This window comes from Podarcis vaucheri (genome assembly GCF_965113315.1).
Source record: "Podarcis vaucheri genome assembly, chromosome: 6".
Taxonomy (NCBI): domain Eukaryota; kingdom Metazoa; phylum Chordata; class Lepidosauria; order Squamata; family Lacertidae; genus Podarcis; species Podarcis vaucheri.
In genome coordinates, this window is record NC_138764.1 from 39,585,139 (window position 1) to 39,610,450 (window position 25,312).

General features: G+C 41.2%; 1 protein-coding gene across 3 annotated transcripts in view; it reads left to right on the forward strand.

The window, feature by feature from the left end:
* ADGRL4 (adhesion G protein-coupled receptor L4) overlaps nt 1-24,552 on the forward strand; it is a 90,451-nt gene extending 65,899 nt beyond the window's left edge. For all 3 annotated transcript variants that reach the window (XM_082228088.1, XM_082228086.1, XM_082228087.1), the window contains 5 exons: nt 536-756; nt 2,298-2,364; nt 20,524-20,615; nt 23,065-23,233; nt 24,051-24,552. In XM_082228088.1, the coding sequence (XP_082084214.1) occupies nt 536-756; nt 2,298-2,364; nt 20,524-20,615; nt 23,065-23,233; nt 24,051-24,113 (612 nt within the window). In that variant the 3' untranslated portion in view covers nt 24,114-24,552. The remainder of the gene's footprint in view (nt 1-535; nt 757-2,297; nt 2,365-20,523; nt 20,616-23,064; nt 23,234-24,050) is intronic.
* The last annotated feature ends 760 nt before the right edge of the window (nt 24,553-25,312 follow it).

Sequence of the window (25,312 nt, forward strand, 5' to 3'; positions counted from 1 at the left end):
CACCGCCTCCAATAGGCCTTACAGGGTGGCTGCTGGTGCGCTAGGTGGCCGGTACACCTGCCAGACAGCCAAGCTCTCCTCGGAGCCCCACACTAGGCCAACACATTCAATGCCGGGGATCGATGGTGATGGTAGAGGGTTACTTCGACAGGGGTTGTCCTGGACTTGTTTCAGTGTAAAAAGGGGCTGCTTGTATACATGCCCATGTGGAGCAGGGGGTATATATAAGGTTGAACACATTCTGTGGAAAATATATATCATCTGCTTCATCGGTTTGTGTATTTCATGTGATTGTAGGCACACAGGCAAAAAGAAATGAGAATGAGGTCTGAGTTTTAAAATGAAATGGGTTTGGTGGTTTCCTGTGTACTTACAGAAAAGTAATGACAGGGCCGGGGCCATTTTCCTATCGAGACAAATTTCCAGTGGAAGAGGTTTTGCTGGTACTGTACTATGACAACATTTTTAACCTGCATTGCAAGATATGGAGTCTTTTATGTTATTCACTTATGCTTTTTTCTGTTTTCCCTTCTAGCTATTCTGTTCAATCACTGCTGGATTACTCCATTACTTCCTCTTAGCTGCCTTCGCGTGGATGTGTATCGAAGGCATTCACCTGTACCTTATAGTTGTTGGAGTAATCTACAATAAAGGATTCTTACACAAGAATTTCTATATCTTTGGCTACGTGAGCCCAGCAGTGGTGGTTGGCATTTCTGCCGCACTGGGATCGAAATACTACGAAAGAACTGATGTGTAATTCATTGTTTACATATTGACTTTAGTTATAGATAGTTCTGACATGACTTCTTCCTGCGTCAGCCCACTGAGATGTGATCGCCTAAGCATGTTTCTGACAGGAAACTATGTTCACATAACAGTGAGTTGCCTGCACACTCCTGTGTACATTATATTGGACTGCGACTACCCATCGAAGGAACGGTTGGCCCAGCCAGCTTTGACGACTATGGTGGTTATTTTTCAGAAAGAGATGCGTGACCTCTCTGCAACTATGAAAGGTGTATGCAATCTCCTCTTCCCTCAAACAGATTATTGAAGCTAATGTTCACCACCCCTACCATTTTGTCAGTGCTGTGCACACTGCTATCAATCCAGTCTCTGGATATTCTGAGGCAGTTCTGAGTACTAGATGAAGGAATCTAGCCCCAGACAGATGCACGTTTGGGCATGAAAGCCATACCCACCAGGGTATGAATGCATAGACACTTGATTGCACACATCTGCTTCTTGGGTTGCAGGGAATACATACCGTGATACTTATGGAAATTTTCACTGTTAAGTTCTAGACGCAAAGGCATATGCCCTGATCCAGATGGGTTTTTATGCTTGTGGTAGCTCAGATGTGCAACCCAAGCTGCCATATCTATAAGGAGGTGGGCATATCATGTCTGTACAGAACTGCTCCCTTCCGTGAAATGAATGGTCCTTTTTTCCTTCTGTTGAAACCACAACAAAATGGTTTCCCAGCATTGATAAAAGAATCTCGCAACACTCAGAGTTTGGGGTGGTGTACAACATTATTTTATGATGACTACTATTTCGGGTTTAACATGATATGTTGGGTGAAAAAACATATCATGCAGGGTCACTAGTCTGGTAATTCAGACAATCAGGCTTGTGGCTTCCCTCAGCAATAGGCTTCCCACAATGAGGAATACCACATATCTAGTGGCCATAACATAAGAACACAAAATGAGCCCGGTAGACTCAAAGCCTATCTAAGCCAGCATTTAGTTCCCTCAGAGAGCAACCCGATACTTATGGGAAGCCCACAAACAGTGCCGGATTTACATATAAGCTAAACAAGCTATAGCTTAGGGCCCCACTCTCTTGGGGCCCCCTAAAAAACTTAAAGGGGAAAAAATGCATATACATTTCCAAAATATAAGATAAAAAACAAATAAAATAAAACCTACATACCTATTAGGTCCATAAATTACCTTATAGCATATATTCAACACACACAAAAACAGTTGCAATTTGTTGTTGACAAAGGACAGCTGAACATATAAAGGGCCCCATTACCTTCAGTAGCTTAGGGCCTCATCAAACCTAAATCCGGCCCTGCCCCAAGCAGGCCATGAACTCAATGACACACTTCCATTCATGTTCTCCAGCAACTGGTACCCAGAAGCATACTGATTCTGATACTGGAGGTAATATATAGTCATCACAACTAGCAGTCATTTCCAGTCTTCAGAAACACCCGATTCCAAAGACAGGCGTGATTCATCTGTAAGCAAATTTGCAAACATTATGCACTGTTTACTTTTCAGATGTTGGCTCAGCACAAAGAACAACTTTATATGGAGTTTTATAGGACCAGCATGTCTAATCATTCTTGTAAGTATGGCTTTTTTATTATTGGGGTACATAAAATTGATAATAAAAGGTGTATAATAATCACTAACCCATCACTGTCCCACCTGTGAGTGCTAATTATATGGTAAAATGAACTATTTTAGCTGTTTTTAAATAGCCACGCTAAAATATGCTTATCTTTTACGCGCCCAAGTACTTTGCCTGTCTCACAGACATATGTTTGATTAACTAATATTTCATTTGAGGGCCTGTTTCTTTCAACCTGACGGCCTGAGGGAACGGCATTCTCTGTAGCAATTCTGGTATGTAAGATGTAGCATCTTTACATGTCAGTGATATCTCTGCAGAACTCAGCAGGAGGGATACACAGACACTATGCCAGGAGACAGATAATCTGGTATTTCAAATGCTGAGTTACTTAATCTTTTATCTGTGATCGGTCATCTTTGAAGATTAGGCTGTCATCTTTATGATTTTATCATTCGCGTGTACCCTGCCATCATCAAGGCTATTTTAAACAAAATTGCGACATCAGAGACAAAAACCCACTATTTCACATGGGCAGGCAAGTCAAGAATTGATAGCCTCTATTTCTTCTGGGAAAAAGGAGCCTTTTTAATTCCTACTGGAAATGTTTTCAGGTTTGATCTTTCTGAAACTTTTGGTGTCCCATTATAAACAACAGCAGCAAAAACATGGTGTGTGTTTTAAAACAACAACACGCTTGAGTGCATGAAGATATTTTCAAAGTGCCGCTAAGTTACACATGTAAAAATGGATTGAGATCAAGTAAGAAATGTTAGAAGGCAAAGCGATAGAGCAGATGCTGTGAGTAGGCAATTAAGCTGTAGCTTCTGGTCCTTATTTATTTGTTAATAAAATGTGATTAAAGTAGCACACAATACTGCAACTATCAATCTATAAAGCAGTTTGATAGATAGATGATAGATAGATAGATAGATGATAGATAGATGATAGATAGATAGATAGATAGATAGATAGATAGATAGATAGATAGATATAGATAGATAGATAGATGATAGATAGATGATAGATAGATAGATAGGTAGATAGGTAGGTAGATAGATAGATGATAGATAGATAAATAGATGATAGGGAGGGAGGGAGGTAGGTAGGTAGGTAGATAGATAGATAGATAGATGATAGATAGATAGATAGATAGATAGATGATAGAGATAGATAGATGATACATAGATAGATAGATAGATAGATAGATAGATAGAGATAGATAGATATAGATAGATAGATAGATGATAGATAGATAGATAGATAGATAGATAGATAGATAGATAGATAGATAGATGATAGATAGATAATAGATAGATAGATAGATAGATAGATAGATAGAGGGCTGTTTCTAATAGGGATCTTTCAGTTTCAGTTTCTCTCACTTTCTCATTTTTCCAATTTTAAAAACTTCTCCTTTTAACCTTGGTTTTGGGGCCTTAATTTGAAGAATTTCAGGTATTTGTAGCCTGCTTTGTGAGGTGGGGTCTGTAAGACCTGTCTTTTATCCGTACAGTTGCATTGTGAGGTTTTCATGGTTGGTTGCTATACTTGCTTCTTACTGTAATATTGTTTTAGTAAGATGCTTTGAGCATTTTGTGAGGAAAGCAACTAATAAATAATCATAAGCATGATTGAATTTACCCACAAGTTGCACTTTTAAAATAAATAAAAATCCCTCATTAAAAATCCGTCAACAATTCAGTGTGAATTTCTCCTAATAAACACAATGTTGTGTAGTTTTTGACTATCACTGATATCTCCCCCAGCAATTCCCCCTAATATAATGCATATAATATAATCTGTCATTTTCACAAATATATGCATGTCGAAGCACATATTTTCCACAGTATATGCATTTTTGTACATACGGTTGGATAACTGCACTGCAAAGTTTAGAAAAGTGTGAATTTTCAAAGATATATGTGTTTCAGTTTGTGTATTGGTTCAAGAAGTATGAATTAAGTAGTTTCTCATGAAAAGGCAAGCAAAATAACTCACACACCCATCTCTTGTATCCAATGTCATCCCTTACACAGACAGAAGGCTTCTGACAAAGGCTTCCATTAGTGGAAAGGGAAGGTTTTTTTTAACTGATCTCCTCTCCATACTTCAGCTACTCTGTTCCTATGTGTTCCTTCAACCTTTCAGAGTGGATTGTGGTGGGGTCTTCATCAGGAAAGAAGATTCAAATCCTTATTCCACTAACAGAAACTTTGGTGAACCAATGTGCTGAACACCATTAGGACCAACGTACATACAAGTTCTTTCAGATTATAGGAATTTGTGGCCCAAGGATAAACTGATTTTTCCTGATCCAGGGACCCATAAGTCCCCACACATGCCCAGATGCCCGGAGTTCATGCACACATTCCTGAACACATCAGCAATGATGTTAACCTGACAATCAAAACATCTTGAAATATTTACAAGTAAATATGGCTTAGTACCCAATTGCAAACAAGAATTTCAGGTTGAGGAAGTGAAACGCAATCCAAAATATAATGGCAGCTGTCATTCATTGAGAGGCATTGAGCTATGGGTAACCCCTGCATATAGATTCCGTATGGCAACATTACAAATTTTGTTAACATAAATATTTGCAGTGTTCTGTTTCAGTAAGCTGCATTCCATTTTTATTTTTATTTTTTGCCTGGATGGAGTGAAGAAGCTATTTTGAACAAGATGGCAGGAGTTTTCAGAAATAGGGCACTGTGTTGTTTTATGGAGCAGGAATTAGAAGAATAACTGAAACCGCCAGAATGAAGCTGTACATGGTTGTGGCTTTCAAGCACTAATGGGTTGATAGACTGGAAAGAGAAGTTGCTGAAATGCAACTTATTACCAAACGTAAGGGACGCGGGTGGCGCTGTGGGTAAAAGCTTCGGCGCCTAGGGCTTGCCGATCGAAAGTTCGGCGGTTCGAATCCCCGCGGCGGGGTGCGCTCCCGTTGTTTGGTCCCAGCGCCTGCCAACCTAGCAGTTCGAAAACACCCTCGGGGGCAAGTAGATAAATAGGGACCGCTTACTAGCGGGAAGGTAAACGGCGTTTCCGTGTGCGGCTCTGGCTCGCCAGAGCAGCGATGTCACGCTGGCCACGTGACCCGGAAGTGTCTCCAGCCAGCGCTGGCCCCCGGCCTCTTGAGTGAGATGGGCGCACAACCCCAGAGTCTGTCAAGACTGGCCCGTACGGGCAGGGGTACCTTTACCTTTACCTTACCAAACTTAAAACCATGGAGAGACCTGGTCTGAATAGGGACATTGGATTCTTATCTCATTATACATGATAAAGCTATTTTAGCCATCTTACCCCTGGCTTTCCCCTGTAAGACCAATTGCAGTCGTTAACAGTCGTCAACAGGTTTACCACACCTATCAGCCAATCACCTGTTCCCACCACCCTTCTGAGTAATAACCCTCCCCACTCAGTGTGGTGTAGTGGTTAAGAGCGATAGACTCGTAATCTGGTGAACTGGGTTTTCGTCTCTACTCCTCCACATGCAGCTGCTGGGTGACCTTGGGCTAGTCACACTTCTTTGGAGTCTCTCAGCCCCACTCACCTCACAGAGTGTTTGTTGTGGGGGAGGAAAGGAAAGGAGAATGTTAGCCGCTTTGAGACTCCTTCAGGTAGCGATAAAGTGGGATATCAAATCCAAACTCTTCTTCTTCTTCTTCTCTCACTATATATAAGGGTCTGGTGACTTCTGTTTCAGTGTATCTGAAGAAGTATGCATGCACACGAAAGCTTATACCCAGAACAAACTTAGTTGGTCTCTAAAGTGCTACTGGAAGGGGGGGAAATTATTTTGTTTCGGGTAGATGGCAACAATTTCATAGCCTTTTCAAAGCAGGCTTTTCTGGACTTCAGCTCTCAAGTAAAGCACACACAAATATGCCACAGCTTTACTGCTTTCTTAGAAACATGAAAACAGCCAAGATCCAAAGAACTCATTGGGGTGCACCAAAGGGCTTGGACAATAGACATGGGCCTAGTGGGACTTTTTGTCTTACTCCATTTAGAGGCTGAGCCACAGAGCCTAGGGCTTGCTGATCAGAAGGTCGGCAGTTTGAATCCCCACGACGGACTGAGCTCCCTTTGCTCGGTCCCTGCTCCTGCCAACCTAGCAGTTCGAAAGCACGTCAAAGTGCAAGTAGATAATTAGGTACCACTCCGGTGGGAAGGGAAACAACGTTTCCGTGCGCTGCTCTGGTTTGCCAGAAGTGGCTTAGTCAGGCTGGCCACATGACCTGGAAGCTGTACGCCGGCTCCCTCGGCCAGTAAAGTGAGATGAGCGTCGCAACCCCAGAGTCGTTTGCGACTGGACCTAATGGTCCCTTTACCTTTTTACCATGCCAAAACCCAACTGTTTTTGAACTATCTTTTCATTGCAAAAGAGAAGCGTTGAAGAAACACAAGTCCAAAGTTCTCTTGGGCAGACAGAACTAGTCCTGTGGATAGAAGGCGTATATTTTAAACACATATTTTTTGCTATTGCAAAGGACTGTGTTAGGGGAGTTTAGTGAGCTAGACTATGCTGTGATATTATTTGAAGGCTGCATATAACTTAATGAGTGCATGACTGTAGATTGCATTGGGTACTTCAGATACTTCTTTTGAGGCAAATCTGACATGTCTTCATAGAAAAGCCTAGTTCACCTAGGCATTTCTCTAAAAGCACTTGTTCTTCTCTGAGCATATGAACAACACCTTTTCCCCTCTAACGTACATACTCATTAATACCAATCTGCCATTAGAATTCTGAAGTGCATGCCATTAGCCTCATTGATCATATCAAGCATTTTTTTATTGTTATTCTCTGGGTAAGTATACATGAAAAGAACTGGGTCAGACATTTGATAGATTGAACTACAGGGGGAAAGGAGTATTTTAAACCTGCATAAAACAAGCTGCAAGCTAAAGATAATTCCCCCAACTTGTTTCTCTTAACAGCCTTTCCAGCACTGCAACCAATATATCTAAGGCTGTGTTTCAGATTAGATCAATGCACACAAGTCATGTAGGATGGGGGGGAGGGTTTGCAATTATCTAATTTTAAAAGAGAGTAACGAAGGTGGTGCAGGAGATTGGGAAATAAAGAAAAGCTGCCAGCATAAGTAGGCAAGAATAATTATGATCCATGGACAAGATGTGCTATAAAATGATAGGGTGAAATAATTATTATATTTATTTAGGGGTTAACCCAAACCTTTTCCAGTAACAACAGGGCTTGAGAGACATCACCATTTTCGCCGCCAGTGCAGAAAGTGGGGGCAGGGACAAATACACTTGAAGTTGAACAGACTTCAAGGCTGGTATGGTGAAGAGGCCTGGATCAGGCCCATAGACATCATGCAACAGCGGCAAAGGGTGCTGATCCAGTTCTGCCCCCCAAAATGCCCCATTTGTGGGTTTCTTAAATAATTTCCACTGTGGGATGACCGGATTTCATCAGGACCATACATAGGGGAAAGGGTTAAACATAAAACTTTCCCCTGCACACAGTGTTGATGCTGAATGCCAACTATTTAAACTTGCAATCATGCAATTAATGTCATGTCTGTTTTGACCCCTGAAGCACATGCATGTCTTACTCAAAAGCAAGTCCCATTGAGTTCAGTGGGATTTATTACTGGTATCTGTGTCCAGTTTTTCTACAATAATTTTTTTTTAAAAAAAAAATAGGCATACCCTTCACAGAACCTTTAATCTCTTCTCCCCTCTTTTCTTTCCCCCTCCCAGTATTTCTTCTTGTTGTTGTTCTTAAATATTTTCCAGTGCTGTGTCAAACTAGAGGAAATAACTAAAGCATTTGGGCAGGTGTATTCATCAGGGAGATGATAATGAGAGAAATCAGACAGCAAGACATACCTTTCATTGTTTGACTGCCAGCTTGTGTGCAATTTCAGGCAATTAATATGGCATACATTTTCGTTTTCCGGCTTAAGCTGTTGCATTGTTATCAGCTTAACTCCCTGCCATCCTGACTGAACAGCACCGAAGCAGCATTTTCACCCATCCGTTAGCCAGAAGACAGAAATCTGTCCTCATTCATGCCAGATTGCACATCAGAATTCAAGCTTGTTAATTCTAACATTGATAATAAGGGTCATTGGGGAGAATGATGCCTATGCAGCTGCTCCTGAACATCAGACGTTTTTGAAGGAGCCATATCTAATATGATATTTTTTTAAAGCAAGTATATAACTAAAAGAGCAGCAGGAGACATCTCTCTCCCCACCACCACCATCCCCGTTTTTCTAAGATTTGACATCAGCATATAGATGGTTTCATCAATTATTGAGCAAGAGCCTGAGAAAGTAGAAAAGATATGATTTGGGAGCTTCATTTTTGAAGTTTTGAATGTGAAGCACTCAACAGACTCAGAAGCAGTGTGTCAAAATCTTTAGAATTAGCTTTCCCTTTCCTGGGTTGTCTCTTCTTTTGTAGAAACAGAGAGCCGCAGAAGGTCTAATCCATGAGATGCTTTGATACCAGACAGTTTTCAGTAGTCTTCTATCAGAAGTCGGGGGGGGGGGTTACAAAAGGGGATCGCCTCCCTTTGAATTTGCTTATATTCAGAATAGTTGCTTTTTGAATTGTTCAGCTAAAGTACAGTTTGTAAAGGATTGTTTTGATTGCACTTGCCCCCAAGCAGTTTAACCTTAATTATTTTTATAATGCTCCCCCCCCCTTTCTGCACTGTTCAGCTTCATATTTTTTCATGCAGGTACAAAAGTGTGTTGTTGCGCATTACGGAAAAGTAAGAATGGAGCCGAGTAAAATTAGAATGCTTTTGCCAATTAAGATCTGTATAAATTGTAGTAATAATAATAACATTTGCAAAACGTATAGGGCATAAAGATGCAAAAAAAATTATAGCTTGCCTCACTGACAGGAGCAATTAAGACTTGGCCTAACAATGGACGTCGAAGTAATTCCTTTGGTCTCGATGGGATATTTACATTCATACATAATCCACTCACATCCTATGCCTATCAGAAGTCTTACTGAGTTCAGTGGGGCTTACTTCCAGTTAAATGAATATAAAATCACAGGCTAATTCAAGCAAATGTTGGGCAACATCTAATTGCATACTGGGGCAGGGGGTGGCTTCACCATCTTCTGCAGGTCCTCAAACCAGTCATTTGAGATTGCTGCCTACATCTCCAGTTGCAAACATGCCACCCACAGTAGCCTTTCTGAAATCGTTGGGACTGCACAAGGAAAAACAGCAGGAACAATAGCACCTTGTAAGAGCAAGCACTCTTCTTACTATGTGAAGAAGAAGAATGGGGGGGGGGGACACCCCAATCTATGATTAATTGATTGGATGGGTTCCACTGTGACTATGACTCCAAGTCAACACAGATCTGTTGCATATGCATTAACAGATTTTTGTGTGTTTTAAAACCCTTAGTACTCAATTAAAAATTATGGTTGGTTATGCTAACTCTAGAATTGTTTTACATAATATCAAGGACTAATAAATGTACTCATAAGACAACATCAGGGCATTCTCCTGCTCTGTGAAAAACATTGTGAAGACCTATCATCCCAATGACTAGCATTTTAACAAGTGAAGGCTTTCTTCTGGGTTAACGGTGCATTATGTGCAAATGCACATATTAGAACCATGATATAATTTTTCCCCTTTTTTTTCTTTCTTTTTAAAAAGCAGTTTCAGAGCAGGCAATTAAAAATGGAGAAGTTGTGCATTGTGTGAAGATAGTCCTGCTCCAAGTCCTGCCTTGCATCCTCCAAGCTATGTTTTCCCCTTGCGAAATTTGTATTGTAAAGATGCATTTGAAAGTGTGCAGGGAGAAAAGCCATTTTGTGAGGCAATTTAGGAGGAGGCAAATGAGACTTACCCATTTTGAGAAGAGGCAGCAGGAGATTCTCCAGTTTCTTTCCCATAACCAAACAAAGTGTTTCCCACCAGTTGAAGTACTGTCAGAGTTTCAGCCAGCAGCTTCACGGCACTGAAATGACCCACAGAATGGCCCAATGCAATTTACACACATTCTTCCAAGTGACTTTGCCGGTGGACTTCTGGTATGAATAGGATGGTGTTCTTGGTGAGTCATGTCGGAATTTAAATATCTCATTGTTCTTCCCAACAATGGCCAAGGGAACAATGTTACATCATGACATAGCATCATTCCCATTGGGTCTTTTTAGGACATTACAGCACTACTGATTGCAGTTTCACTGCTGCTCAAAGTGATGGTTAATGGAGAGAAACTGGAAGCCTTTTGTCATTGCTAAAGGAAATAAACTATAAAGCAATGTCATGCACCTGCCTTTCGTTGAATGAGCTTCTGTTGGGTTGTTAGTAACTTAAAGCAGAACACGTCATGTTTCCCATCCTGTTCCCAGTCATATCTTTAGAAAGCTGCCATTGATTTGTTTCAGTGTAATTATATCCCATCTTAAAGACTATGGGCAGGTAAAAATAACAACTATTTTCTATCACAAACATTCACAATTATTACGCAGGCTGAATGAGAAAACAAAGGAAGGGGATCAAAAACATTAGTAAGTATATGCTTCCACTATCCCTGCCTAATTTAATGAATGCCAGAGACTGCAGAAGATTAACAGTAACTCTTTTATTGTTTAAAAGTTACTGCACAAGAACCGTAACAAACCCACTAAGGCAGAACATTGTAGTGCTTCCGTCTTAGTTCATTTGTAATTTCCATGTCATACTATATAGGGCATTGCCTATCTGCTAAAAACCACATTTCACCTAGTGCAATGCCCACCAGATTGGGACAGGGGAGAAATCTGATCTACATTTATAGATGAAGCTATTTTTGAAACAATGTGTAAACCAAAACCCAGTCATCTTTTCAAATTCACACTTCTCTGAATTTTTCAATACAGTTGTCCGGCAAAATAATGTATACAAAAAATGCATATATAAGGATAAAATCTGCACAGAAAGGCATATGTTTGTGAAAATAGCATTCAGAACTGCATTATATAGAGCAATATTGCTTTGCAATAGTATGTGTATTAAAAGATGTCTATCAGGAGAAATTCACAGTAAAAATGCTGCCGAATTTTCATGAGAACTTGTTCAAAATATTTGAAACTGATGTGGAAATGTGGAATGCTCAACTGAGAATATGAGAATATGAGAGAAAGCAGAATTGACTGATTCAGCCATCCTTAACTACCAGTCAGCCAAGACAGTGTATTATGCCTATTCTAACACTATCCTTTCTTCTCCCTCATTCTTCAAATTGAGGTTCCATCATCAAAATTTGTCTTCCTCTGCTAAATGCCACCCATTACCACAAAATTACAGCTGGTGGATTTAATTACTCTCCTCACAGCAATTTAACATGCTTCACCCTCCTCCTGCCAACACCATCAGATTTCCCATAACTTACTATGAATAGGCAGGATAAATTACTTTCCTTTGAAGCTGAGGTGACAAAATCTAAGTGAAGCAATCATATATATGTACACCAAAAATTGCTCTAGAAAACTATTAGATGCTCGTGGCCTTTCTTTGGATAATTCTGAACAGAGTCTATGGCTAGGCAAATCAAAATTCAGCTCTTCTTCCTGTATGCCAGCATAAGGCAAGAAACACATTCAAAGCCAGCTGTTTAAGCAAACTGCCAACAGAAGATGAAATAACTTGTATTCCTCAGATGTGTGCTCAATATGGAGCTGTCTGGATGTCTTACAACTCAGTCATGGATCCTAATGCAAAATCTAACACGCTAGGATATCATATGGTCTTGTAATTCTCTCTGAAGGAACTTAGAATTACAATGATTCATACTTGCTGTTTTTTTCCATCTGTAAACAGGCACAATAGTGTTAGTACATTGGCGGGTTTCTTTGTATACTGTAGTGTTCAATAGCTTTTCATTTAAAAGATGTTTTACTTTTTTGTTGTTTACACAGAAAGCTGTGGAATCAGATATTGCTAAGAATATAAATAAGCTACAGTATGGGCAGCTATGCCTTGTCAGATACCTTTGGGATCAAGCAGTTTGAAATGGTTTCAGGAACAAATACAAATCGCTACCCCACAACAGGCTTGGCTGTAGCTGGGGACCACAAGAATGATCCAATATCCTTTGTACCTGGAAATAATCCAGATTCACGTTCTCATAACTTGAGAATCTCGATTCAGTCCATTCACTGTTCCTGTAATGCTACCAGTCCATCTCTCTCTACGACAGCTAGTAGAAAGAAAAAATGTTGTGTGCTGAGACCCTGAGACCACCCCCTTGTTGGTGAATAAGACACAAGAACATGGATATTAGGTTAATGTTATTGGGTAAATTTAGGCCACAGTTTCATTGGTTACAGAATGTGACCGGGATTGGCATAGACATTGGAATTGACCCGACTATATCTGACTCCTGCCCATCACATAGGGAGTCCAGTAAGGTTCAACCACCAGTAGGGGGAGCCCTGTCGATGCAAACCATCTCGAGCTCCCCCTGGTTTCCCAACGGGGTCATGGCATGGCCCTAGCCCTACCCCGGGCTTTGGACAAGATCCACACCCCCGGATTCCTTTAATGGAATACCCTTAAGCTTGGAGGGGCAGGTGATGGCTACACCTGCCCTCGCCCATCATAAGATCAACCAGTGCCTAACAATCGAGGAAGCAAGCCAAGAGGAAGCTCTCTGGTTCACACCTCAGCTTAAATGGGGCCCATCCCCGCCGCCCCCGCCCCCCCCCCGCCAGCAGATTGGCTGCCTGGTGAATGTTGTGGCCGGGAATCTCTGGATGATGTGGGACTTCGTCTCCTGCTCCTGGAAGGGAGTGGATGGCCACGTGGTCCACCGTAACTCCTCCCCACTGGGAAGTGGGGCGGATTTGTAGGCTAACGTATTATGTCTGCATTCCCTCAAAAGCCCAGAAGCCTTTTCTTTCTGAATCTCTTTCCAGGAAGCATTCTCACAGTTGAACACTGAAAATGGGTTTCCCTGCTGTTTGAGATTAGCCCTACTTTAATAAGTGTCCTTGTCTCTCATGGATATCTGTGCAAGACAAGCTTCTCAGCTTGTTAACCCAAAAGGATCACACAGCATTGCCCGTTGAGCTACTAAACAATATTCAGCCATACCCCCTCCCCTTAATTCTTTGGCTATGCACATACTCCCATTTAATCTGCATCCAATGTGCTCCCACCACTGGTTTGGGAAGCAGTGTACACGTGACACTAGCCACAGTCCACATCTATTTTGTCATTTCCTATGAAGCACTGCATTTTGATGTGTTTGCCCCCAAACCAACTTCCATGGGAACAGAGAAAAAGGACAAACTTGTTGCACTTTAAACTGGTCATGTGTTCACAGCCTTTATCATGACATAACCCTTCTCTCTTCTTACCTCTCTCCTTGCTGTTTGTTTTTTTTTAATCATATGATGGATTCATATGACCTCAGTTTGTAGAGCATGAGGCTCTACTAATCTCAGGGTCATGGGTTTAATCCCTATGTTGTGCAAAAAGATTCTTGCACTGCAGGCAGTTGGACTAGATGACTCTTTGGGTCCCTTCCAGCTCTATGATTCTCTGATTCTGTGACCTTTTTTCCAATATAGTTTTGTTTTGAGTTTTTCCCATTTTAGAAAATGCAGTGGAGAGTTTTGCACTTGATTTTGAGACCCACACATATCTGACTCGTCCAACCATTTTTATGTGATAGATTCATTGAATCCTTTCTCCCAACTCAAAGGGGGGTGGTTTTGGAGGGGAAGTGCATTTGGGGGGATGTAGTGGAGTGTTGTGCTACCTAAACATAAAAAATTGGGCTAATTTCATTGCTGCCCATTTAGATTTTGCATTCACATTACTGTTGAGGAAAAAGCATAAGCCTTTTCATGTTGATGTAAGAATGCAAAAATTGCAGATTTCAGTCTCCTGCATAGCCTATCTTTTTACAGCAGCTCATTTTAGACATTTGTTACCACAGATACTGATGTAAAGAGGTAATGAGAGCTATTATACAGGACATCGAAATGACAGCAGGGCACATTTGACCATGCTCTTGCACATCTTCCACCTGTCATTTAATGTGTTCTTGAGGAATACGCATTGGTTTCAATGGGACTTGTGAAGGAGATCTTTGCAGTGGATTGTGCCTCATGGGTCGCATCTTTGAACCTCCCGCTATTAACATCATCCTATTATTAACAGCATTATTTGGACCCGACATGTCATTTCACCCAATGAAAAAGAAAACAAATACTAGTAGCCATTAATGTTAAACAGTACTAATCATGAACAGCACATAATCTCTCACAAGCAGAAAATTACACCATTAGGGCCAGAGTCATGCGGGTGGTTCTGGGTTGAAAGCTACATTCTTTTGTATATGAGAAGACATGTATTTGTTTATTTAATCGTACAGGGAGTCCAAGGCTTTTCCTTTGTGTCAAGCAATAGGAATTATAGCTGGCTCTTGTCCAGAAACTTCTTACTTTTATGAGTGTTCTTGGTGTATTTAAAACTCAGACGATAGTTTAATTCTCCCTCTAGTACACTTCAACTACTCACCCACTTACAGCAGATGGTGTAAGACCACAAAATAAAAACAGGCGGGAAGGGGACCCACCTTTCTAAGAATATATTCAAAACTGTTACTTAAACACTTAAGAACTTTCAAAGGACATCTGTAAATTCCATACAAGCTTAGAAACTTTGATAAATAGTGTATCTCAAGCACCAGGACTTTGGTGTGGCACAAAATATGGGGGGGGGGGATGTGAGCATTACAATAATGTCTCCAAATCTACGGAGAGATAGCATCCATTGTTACAGGAACATATCTTGAGAAAGCACTTAAAATGACATAATCACATTTTCAAAACAGAGGGAAGCAAAGAAAGATGCATGGCAGAAGACAGAAAGAGAGGGATAGGGCATGGAAATTAAGGGAGATGATGACAGGTATGTTTAGCCAAATGGAGAAAAGAAGAATTAAACATACAACAGGAGGCACATTGGGTTAGATCCAATGGCGCCCTTCCATCTGTGGAAGCTCCTACCCATGAGTCGGGAAGCAATTTTCTGGATTCCCATTTCCTCTGGTAACCTCTCGCACTACTTTTCACACTATGCTGGAGGGATCCTTACACTAAAAAGTAGATGGGAGGATGCATGGTGATGGGTAAATAGGGAATCAGTGAAATTCACCTCTTCTCTTCCATGAGTGGGAACCTGGAATGACCATTCCATGAGCAGAACTACACTCCAAAACCAACCCATAATTAGGACAGAGACGCATGAAGTTGAAATTAAATTCCTAGTTTGCCTCTTAGATGCCACCTTGATGTCAAAGAGTATGAGAGCATTGTGTGGACTAGATGATTAGGCTGATGCCACTTACATTAGCTATCTAGTTTCCTAAAACTTCTGGCATCCTCCAAGTATTACCCTTTTGTGTTCCGACTGCATTTTGCCCCACTTTTAATAAGAGCATTCCAAACTCACATTATGCCAGCTAGAGATAAAGTGAATTATTTCCTCTGTTATTCACCAGAATATGTATATTATATAAAAGCCTGTGTGTAATTATTATAAAGGTCAAATTAATTGTATAATTAACTTCAAGAACTGCTGGTTTCAGAAGTATTATGTATATCAGAATTTTAAATATTGGTGCTAATAGCAGATTCCCTCCAAACAGCATCTTCGGGGTTTGGTGTTAGGAATGCAGTATGCATGGGAAAGGCCTTAGCCCCATTTTTCTATCTGCCACATTCATATTGACCTCCACATCTATTGTACATTAGCAAACATGTATTTAACAAAGTTAATATTTTAAATGTGTTAAATGCATGACATAAACTTCCTGGCCTGGACTTCTCTTCTTCCCTGCCCCCCACCCCCAAGACTTTCTTCAGGTCTTTTATGTGGCCCCTGAAAAGATGGACTATCTCAGGTAGTTAACTGTTTCCTCACTAACTACCTAGTAGTTATTACTAAGCACAAGGGATTGTGAACTGTTAAGTATGATAATACATCACAGAGCTGTTTTGCCCCCTCTTTTGGCATTATGCCTGAATTGGAAACATCAGTCCATGTTGGGGGTCACTGTTCCAAACATCCTTATGGCTGCCCACTTAGTCCCAGACCTTTTGATGTTGAACATAGAAGGTCTGAAGGGGATTCTATCCACATCCATTTGAAGGTGAGTAGAAATCACCATACAAGCATGAGCTCTGCTAAACTAGCCTCCCTACACTGTGGATACAACCCAAAAATGCAGGTAGATGCTCCCATCAGATCTTCCTTGCTCAACACAGGAAGGTATGGAATAGAGAGATTGTACAGTCTGCACACAGAGAGATGTTGGAGGCAGGGCTGGCACACATAGCCCTGGGTCACCTACATGCAGGATTTTCTGTTCAGAAAGCATATGTATTTCTAAAATAATGCCTTTACAGGGGTGCGTGTGATCAAACCCAGACTGTGGTTAAGACAAATTCTTAATTGTCCACCCCACCAAAGTCTCCCATCTAGGCTTCCCATCACGGATCCTACACTGGGCTTCCAATTGCTGTTTTAAATATGAGTGGGGTTTTTTTCCCCTCCTCTTGAAGCATATAGATGAGGAAACAAGTGGATGTTTCATTAATATTACTCAGTCAGCAGAGGCAAATCCATAAGAACCAACTGGCACAATTGCAATCAAGAATTCACAGACAGAATGCAAAAAGCTAGCCAGCTGAAATGTGGCTCATTCAGTATATTTTTAGAATTTCACAAATCCAAGGGGAAAGATGAGGGGAAGGGGTAGGACACCAGCAATGGCCCACAACAGCAGGAGTCCTCAGGCATTGCTCCACAGCAGGCTCTCTCTGTGTGTCCACCTACCTGCACTTTTGGTCTGGTACAAACCCACTTTAGGGTCATTGTGTAAACTGAGGTTTGTGGTGTTGGGTGAATGAAAAAGCAGGTAGGACTAAACTCAAATGATGCTTTTCATCGGAAAGGAGAATCAGGGTGGGGTAGGAAGTCAGGAAACAGCTAGGTAAGGCTTGGAGATGCATGTGCCTACAACAGTTCCTGTTTTATGTTAATTATTGTGGTTCAAAAACATTTTTTTCTCGGGGTTACTTACTTCATGGAAAGATATTTATTCCACTTTCCCACTATAAAAGCATTCAATGTAGTGTACAACATCAACAAATGAAAACAACACATTTAAAACTAATTGAATAGTTTTATCGATAAAAAGGTGTCCCAACTGGTTAATATCAATAGATATTATTCACCACCATTTTCACCAGCAGCACCTCCCATTAAAGCTGACAGTTCTCAAGTAAAAGCTTTTGGCTTGCCCTTCAGTTATGCCAGATGGATTTCTTTATCTGAGGAACCAATTCCATGCATGCTGGGGAAATAAGGTGTGAACAAGTTTGTGGGCACGTACAAACTCTACTTGTGTGGGCTTTGCCTGTACACTTGTGGGCCCCTGAATAAGTAAACAAATCAAGCAAACAAAGTCTATTTGCATACCATTTAGATTGTGCAGGCCATAGTTTCCCCAACTTCCCCTCCCTCAACCATTTGCTTAGGGTCTTGGTGGACCACTTACCTCTTACTGCATATAGTAGCACTTGAAATACACTAGGCTAGATGCTGTGTGATTTTCAGATGTAGTTTTTATTGTGTCTATTATTTGTTATATCATATTTAATTGCATTACAATATGAATACCATAGAACTCTATAAAATTAAAATATTAAGTGTCCTTCACAGATATGTCAGAGACCACCTGAAGGAAAGTCAATGGCCACTGATTGTCCATGGACCATAGCCTGGGAACACCTGGTGTAGGATCTTTCACATAAACAAGGCAGGGGGGTGAAGCCCTGTGCATACAATTTGTTGTTGTTTAGGGTCTTGGTGGACCACTTACCTCTTTCTGCACATAGTAGCACATTTAGTTTAGGACATGTTTAGTCATGTCCGACTCTTCATGACCCATGGACCAGAACATGCCAGGCACTCCTGTCTTCCACTGCCTCCCACAGTTTGGTCAAACTCATGCTGGTAGCTTCGAGAACATCCAACCATCTCATCCTCTGTCGTCCCCTTCTCCTTGTGCCCTCCATCTTTCCCAGGAAGTCTTCTCTTCTCATGAGGTGGCCAAAGTATTAGAGCCTCAGCTTCAGGATCTGTCCTTCCAGTGAGCACTCAGGGCTAATTTCCTTAAGAATGGATGCGTTTGATCTTCTTGCAGGCCATGGGACTCTCGAGAGTCTCCTCCAGCACCATAATTCAAAAGCATCAATTCTTAGCCTTCTTTATGGTCCAGCTCTCACTTCCATAACATCACTACCGGGAAAACCATGGCTTTAACTATACGGACCTTTGTTGGCAAGGTGATGTCTCTGCTTTTTAAGCATACAAAGGACCATAGCATACAAAGGACCATAGAAATACTGGACGGGGGATACTCAGGCACTGATTCTTCAACTAGAGAGAATTATACATATCCACGTGTCCCTATTTTACTTTGTGGAGTATTGTACAGCTTTTATAAAGCACCAAAGACTACTTCAGAAGCTTTCTTCAGGCAAACTTTGTCCAAGGAATGTGCTGTTGTTATTGATAGAGGTGCAGGTGGACTCTGCAATATAATTCTTTTAATATTGATCTGCTGTTACTCATGGATATTTTTGGTGAATAACTGCTGCTTGTGAATAGCTGATCAGACACTTCCACTTACTTCAAACACTAGCATAACTTTATTGAACAAACCTCACAGGTACCTAACCTAGTGCTTCCCTGCTACTTTCTAAGGAGCACTTCCTATGTGGGAGAGCTGCTTTCTTTCAAAGTGAAAAGCACCTGATCTCTAAGATATATTGGTATAAGATATTATATCGGATACTATATCACATTATGCTGCGTACTGTATACATTTGGACCTTTTCTTTTCTTATTCCATGTGATATATGCACTCAACAAACATCAGTGAGGTTCGCAGGTACATTTTTCATGGCTCACAGCATTCACGTCAAAGAAGATGTGAGCATTGCAGGCCCTGAATTCTTCTGGCTTAATTAAAAATCCAAGCCATGGAAGAATTCCTGGTTTACCCCCCCCCCCTTTCCCACCTGTTCCACAACACCCTTTGTCTCCCTTTGGTTTAGACTCTACCTACAAGTCTGAGTTGCCAGCAATGGCATCAGCAGCAATAATGACATTCCAGTCACAGGAAGAGAGAAGAAGGTATGGTCTCTCCCTACCTTCTCCAGAGCCTGGAGAAGAAGAAAAGGTCCTGGAAGCTTTGGGGAAATGTACTGCACCTGAGGGCCATCAGCACCATTTTTCCTGGTGTGCCCTCTCTATATTGCACCGGACAAGGGAAGGTGTAAGTTGTGGGCTTACTATATGCTGCTACTGTTGCCACTAGCAGAAAATGGGACAGGAGGACTGGGGAATCAAAGGACTGGGTGGCTAGGGGAAAGAGGGCTTTGACCCAGAGATAAAGCACACTATTGCTCATTTTTGTGGTGGTAGCTCAGATTATTTCCAAGACAAAGCCATCACTGCTCAGTAGTATTGTTTGTGGTTGTCTCGTATGTGGTTGGTTTTCTAATTTATGGTATACTGTTATTTGTTCCATGCCTCGTTTCCATATTTTTCTGTCTTTTTCTTAGTCAAACAAATGCAAAGCTTAATACCAAGTCCCTAGTATGTTATCCTTTTTACCAAAAGTACCTTTGAAATTCAAAACTTTTCACTTGTATCTTTTACACCCAAAGATTTCAACGCACCCGTGATGTTGCTAATGTTACTTAGTAGGAAACAATGGGTTTGTATTTTCAAATGAAATATCTGTATAATGCCTAACCAAGAATACATATTTCATACATCTACTTTGGGGGAGAATTCTGATCCAGAACCTAAAGAGATTTGCCAATAAATTCAATAAACATTTGCAGACTGCTGTTAATTATACACTTGAAAGGATATAGAGTTACATTCGTCTTTGACCTAGGTTACTGTAGTACTCTTTGTTCTATTAAAAGGATCAGAATGGCTCTTTCCTTTCAACAGAAAGAAGGGGTTTGATTTGTTTGCTTTAAATATGAAATACAGATATAATTCCAACATTCATCTTGTTAAACTGAATACATATATGTATATATTTCCAGGTTAATTTGATTGCTTTTGGTGTCATTATCTATAAAGTATTTCGACAAACAGCCATGCTAAAGCCAGAAGTTAGCTGCTATGAAAATATAAGGTAAATTTCAACTTTGACTCTTTTTAAAACAACTAAAACCAGTTGATTTGAAAACAGCTACCCACTGATGTAATTCTATATTAACATCACTCCTGAAGGAAAGTGTACTTTACACTGCATTAAGGCTTTTTTTCTTGCTGACAAAAGCCTATGACTGTACTTGTGTGTCCATTTACCTGTGAGTAAGCCCCACAAAACTCAACAGGATATGTAGCGGAACTTCCCCACCTTCTCCTCTACCCCCACAACACCTAAATCTTTTCTGGGAATTCACAGGGCGTGCACAGTGTGTACAGGGAAAGGAGAGGGTGAGGAATACCTGCTGCTTAAAGTCCTTGCACCAGCTAAACTATTTAGTTGGATGGCACCCTATTAAAATAGTTGGCAGTAAGGATGGATTGGTAAGGTTCCGGGGACTCTAAATTCTGCAGTTTTAAGAATCTGGGTCTTAAAACTGTGCTTCAAATGGAAATAGAAATCTTGTTAATGAATTAGGATTGCCATATGGTGGGGTGAGCGGCAGTTGTGGCAGGGCAGGGCCATAGCTGCCTCCGCAGGGTGGTTTGGCAGGGGTGATCGATGTCTCCCGGGCACAGGATGATGGGCTACTCAGCCACCCTGCACCACAACTCACCTTTCCATACAATGTGATCCATTGCCCCACCACCACTGCTCTCGGCACTTCTTCGGTGCCTGGAGAAGACACCTCCTCACATATGCATGGCAGGGAAGCAGGCAGAACTTCCCCCTCAGGGCTGCCAGCAACCGCTCACCGCTGCCGCGGCTGATTCCCACACAACCTGTCACCCCAAAGCAGCCAAAACCCTGACCATCATTGCCACAACCCTGACCAACGGATGCCTTTGTGGGGGGGGCAAAGTTGTTGAGCTTTTTTTTGAAGGGCAAAGTTATCCCCCAAATTAAGTTTTTAGGCTTTATACTTGTTGCCATATGTCCTTTTTCCCCAATACATTTTGCTGGGGGGAAACTCCTAAGCCAAACTCCAGGCATAGTCCCAACTTACAGTGCAATCCTATGCATGCCAACACAGAAATAAGTTCTACTGAGTTCACAGAGACTTACTCCCCAGTAAGTGAGTATAGGATTGTAGTCAGGATGCCCATTTTTTTCCACTAAGGGAGATCTCAGAATTTGTTTCACTCTCCCATTCAAATCAATGGGGTTGAAAAAAACACTTCTCTTCCATCTCCTTGCTTTCTGGGTGATGCACTCTGTTGGTGGAGGAGAGGGAAATAGGGGGAGGGTTCAACAAACCTGCCTCTGTCTCTCGGGATTGTTTAATTATTATTTTGTGTGCTGCTATGATTTCCCGATCAACTCATTTTCTTTAAAACTGATTTATAGAGACCTTGAAAACCGTTTGTGCTGGCAAGGCTGGAGTGTGTGTGTGTGTGTGTGTGTGTGTGTGTGTGCTATAGGGACCACTGAAAACAACTTACTGTTTTTGTTGCTTAGAAACACTCCTGCAGTTTCAACTTGCTGCGTTAGATTTATAGTTAGGATTTAGCAATTGTTTGATTGATCACTTTTCTCCTGTTCCTCGCCCTATCAGCTTCACACAGTGCACTGCTTCTAATGAAGTCAAAAAATTATTCATTTTTCTGGAAGCAGCACCAAAAAAGAAAAAGAAGAAAAAGAGGAGGGGGGAGAGAAAAGGCTTTCTTGTGGAAAGGAAGGCCAGCAACTGCTGGACTGAAAATGAAAAAGAAAAACTAATCAAGGAGCTCATTTGTGAGACAACATGGTGTAATTTGTCAGAGTCCATGAGCAGGGTTGGGTGTACTTAGACTACAGTGTGTTAACAAAAAAAGAGGGTGGGGGAATCAGAGGCAATTGATTTGTATGCTATTAGAACATCAGTATTCTGACCCTGCCACAATTTAAAGTTCCCTTGCATTGTAAAAGCGAAATCCTTTTAATATAAAGAGAAAGTCTGGTTTTACAGCCAGCACTATCTCCAAGGCTGAAACTGAGAAACAGCCAAAAGATCCCTTTGATGTCATGCACATGTGCTGACCTAAGAGCATACTATACATTTTTTCCAAGGTTTCTTAGGGGGTATACTTCATAACAGACATATGTTTTACCTTGGGGAATTACACTAACAGTAGATTTAAAATCAAATCATATGGCTCTGCAATACACCAGAGAAAACAGATTTGAAGATTAAGACAGGCAGTGTTTTTAAAAAATCATCCACTTTTTACTCTTTCTTCTGCGATTTTTGTTGCTGTTGTTTTTTTCCCCTTTCGTTATGAGAGCAAGAGAATATCATTTTGGCAACAGCACCGCAGCACACCCTAAAGGAGGAACCATGTAACTGCCATGCAGCATTCAGGGATTTTTCAACTGCAAAAATCATTTTCTGCATATGGTGGGGAAGGGAGGGAAGGAAAGAGAAAATTCTAACTCTCTTGCTTCTACCTAGATCTTGTGCACGGGGGGCTCTTTCCCTCCTCTTCCTCCTTGGGGCGACATGGATCTTTGGCGTGCTTCATGTCATCCAGGGATCAGTGGTCACTGCATACCTTTTTACAATCTTCAATGCATTTCAAGGACTATTCATCTTCATATTTCTTTGTGTTTTGTCAAGAAAAGTGAGTACTTCTTCTACCTAGAAATGCTTCATGTGGCACACCTGTGCCAAAGCCTCCCTTGAAATTTGTAAACTGAAAAGACCCCTCCTTTTTAAACATCCCTCTCAGAAGTTTTCTGCCCCCCGCCCTTTAACCTCAGAGATTGCTCTCGCACAGGAGTCATCCCAAAAGGTACATGCATGGGAAAGCTCACCAGGTAGGGTATTTAAAGGGAAGGTGATTCAGCTGACCCCCTTTTTTACCCCAGCTCGGGGATTGTGCTGCCCCTTAGCAGAAGGCAGCATGGTGTGCTCTGTGTCTGAGAAGCATCAACAGAGAGAAAAGGGTAATAGATTGTCAGAGGCAGAGAAGCTAGAAGATTTACATTACTGTCCTATCCATATTAACTGGGCAGTCCCATTTATTTAAATGGGCCACACTTAACAAGTAAGTGTATTAAGGATTGCAGCCGTAGATGAATAAAATAATTCGTGCACATACATAATTCACAATCATGTCCTAAGTCTCTGAAATCTGATTTATGTCTCACAGATCTACTATTTAAGAAGCAATGCATTTTAGATTGTACAGCAATAATCCTATGAAATAATTAAAGAGGTTTACTAACTATAGTCATCCGATTCTGGATTGAAGCCTTTATGTAAGATCCTGCAGTCTGCATTCTGAAAACCCCTTCGGCATCGTCCCTAATCCTCTCTGAGGCCAAATTATGTAAAAACCTTTATAACAGAATAAGCCACACTCTCTGGAAGATGCTTAAAATACATATATTTACCTGTTAATAAGCCACTGTGTTCATTCCATCTTTTCATTTCAGATCCAGGATGAATACTCTAGGTTGTTCAGAAACGTCCCTTGCTGTTTTGGATGCTTAAGGTAAATTGATGGAAAACTAAGATGAGCAGCACCGTGGAAGAAAGGAGAAAACGAGAGGCTTTAGAAAAATTGCTATATTGTGAAAGTATGAAATGAGCTACTGAGCTGTCATCTCTCTTAAATCAATTACTTTCTCTCCAGTATAGATATTGTACTTAAATGTGCATTCAGGCACACTATATTGTGTACAAACAGCATATCTATACAAGACAGACTGGTTTATTGTGTAACAAATAAGGCTTCTAAAGGAGCTCAGGACTCTTCAGGGCTAATGGTTGTAGCTCAGAAGGGAGCAAACCCAGTGTGCAAAGCTGTTTCTGAGAGTGGCTTTGCTATTAATGTCATACCTGCTGACTTGGAAATGAAAATAATTTAGCTTATTGCTGTTTAAAGAGAGTAAATTCCATTAGAGTGTTAATAAAAAGATTTTACTTTTATCAAAACTCAGTGTCCACTGTTGAAAACAGCTAGATTAAAAATAAGGTTTCTCTCTCTTTCTGTAGATGTAATTGTGTGGTTCTGTGTGTGCATCAATGCCTCATTTACATGGAAACAATTAAGGGGCTTGCATCATGAAGGCGGTACACACATTCCTATTTATTCCAGTTCCAGTGCTCTCCCACCACTGCTGTTTGAAGCTGAGTACACAAGATGCTAGTCACAATCCATACGTACCCCGTAGTATGCCACATTAACATTGTACTTAAGCTGAGGTGTGGGGCAGATGGTCTCATCAACCTGTGAATGTAGCCCATCTAAGATAAGGAAAACTCTTATCCTTAACCTCCACTGCCTTGCAGAACATCTTAAGTAGAAGAAAAGGCCAAGGAATCCCTAAGATGGTTGGATGGAATCTTGTAACCTCCTTCTGGCAACTCCTGCAGCCAAGCTGGTGCCAAATGTATTGCTCTGCTTTCCTTTGGACTACATCAGCGAGGCTGAGAAGGGGTCTTGATGTCTGGGAACCCCTGCCTGCCAGGTTTACGTCCTGCTAACACAGCTGCTTGCCTTCAGTCCCGGAATCACATTCCATCAACTCTCGAGACAGATGGGCTTCTTCTCTGAAATGCTGGAGCATAACTGCTAGTTTGTGTAGACAATACTGAAGTTGATGGACCAATGGTCTGACTCAGTGTAACACAATTTCCTGTGTCTGAGCAAAGTATCTTGCATAAAACAATCAAATTTGATTCCAATAAGAGC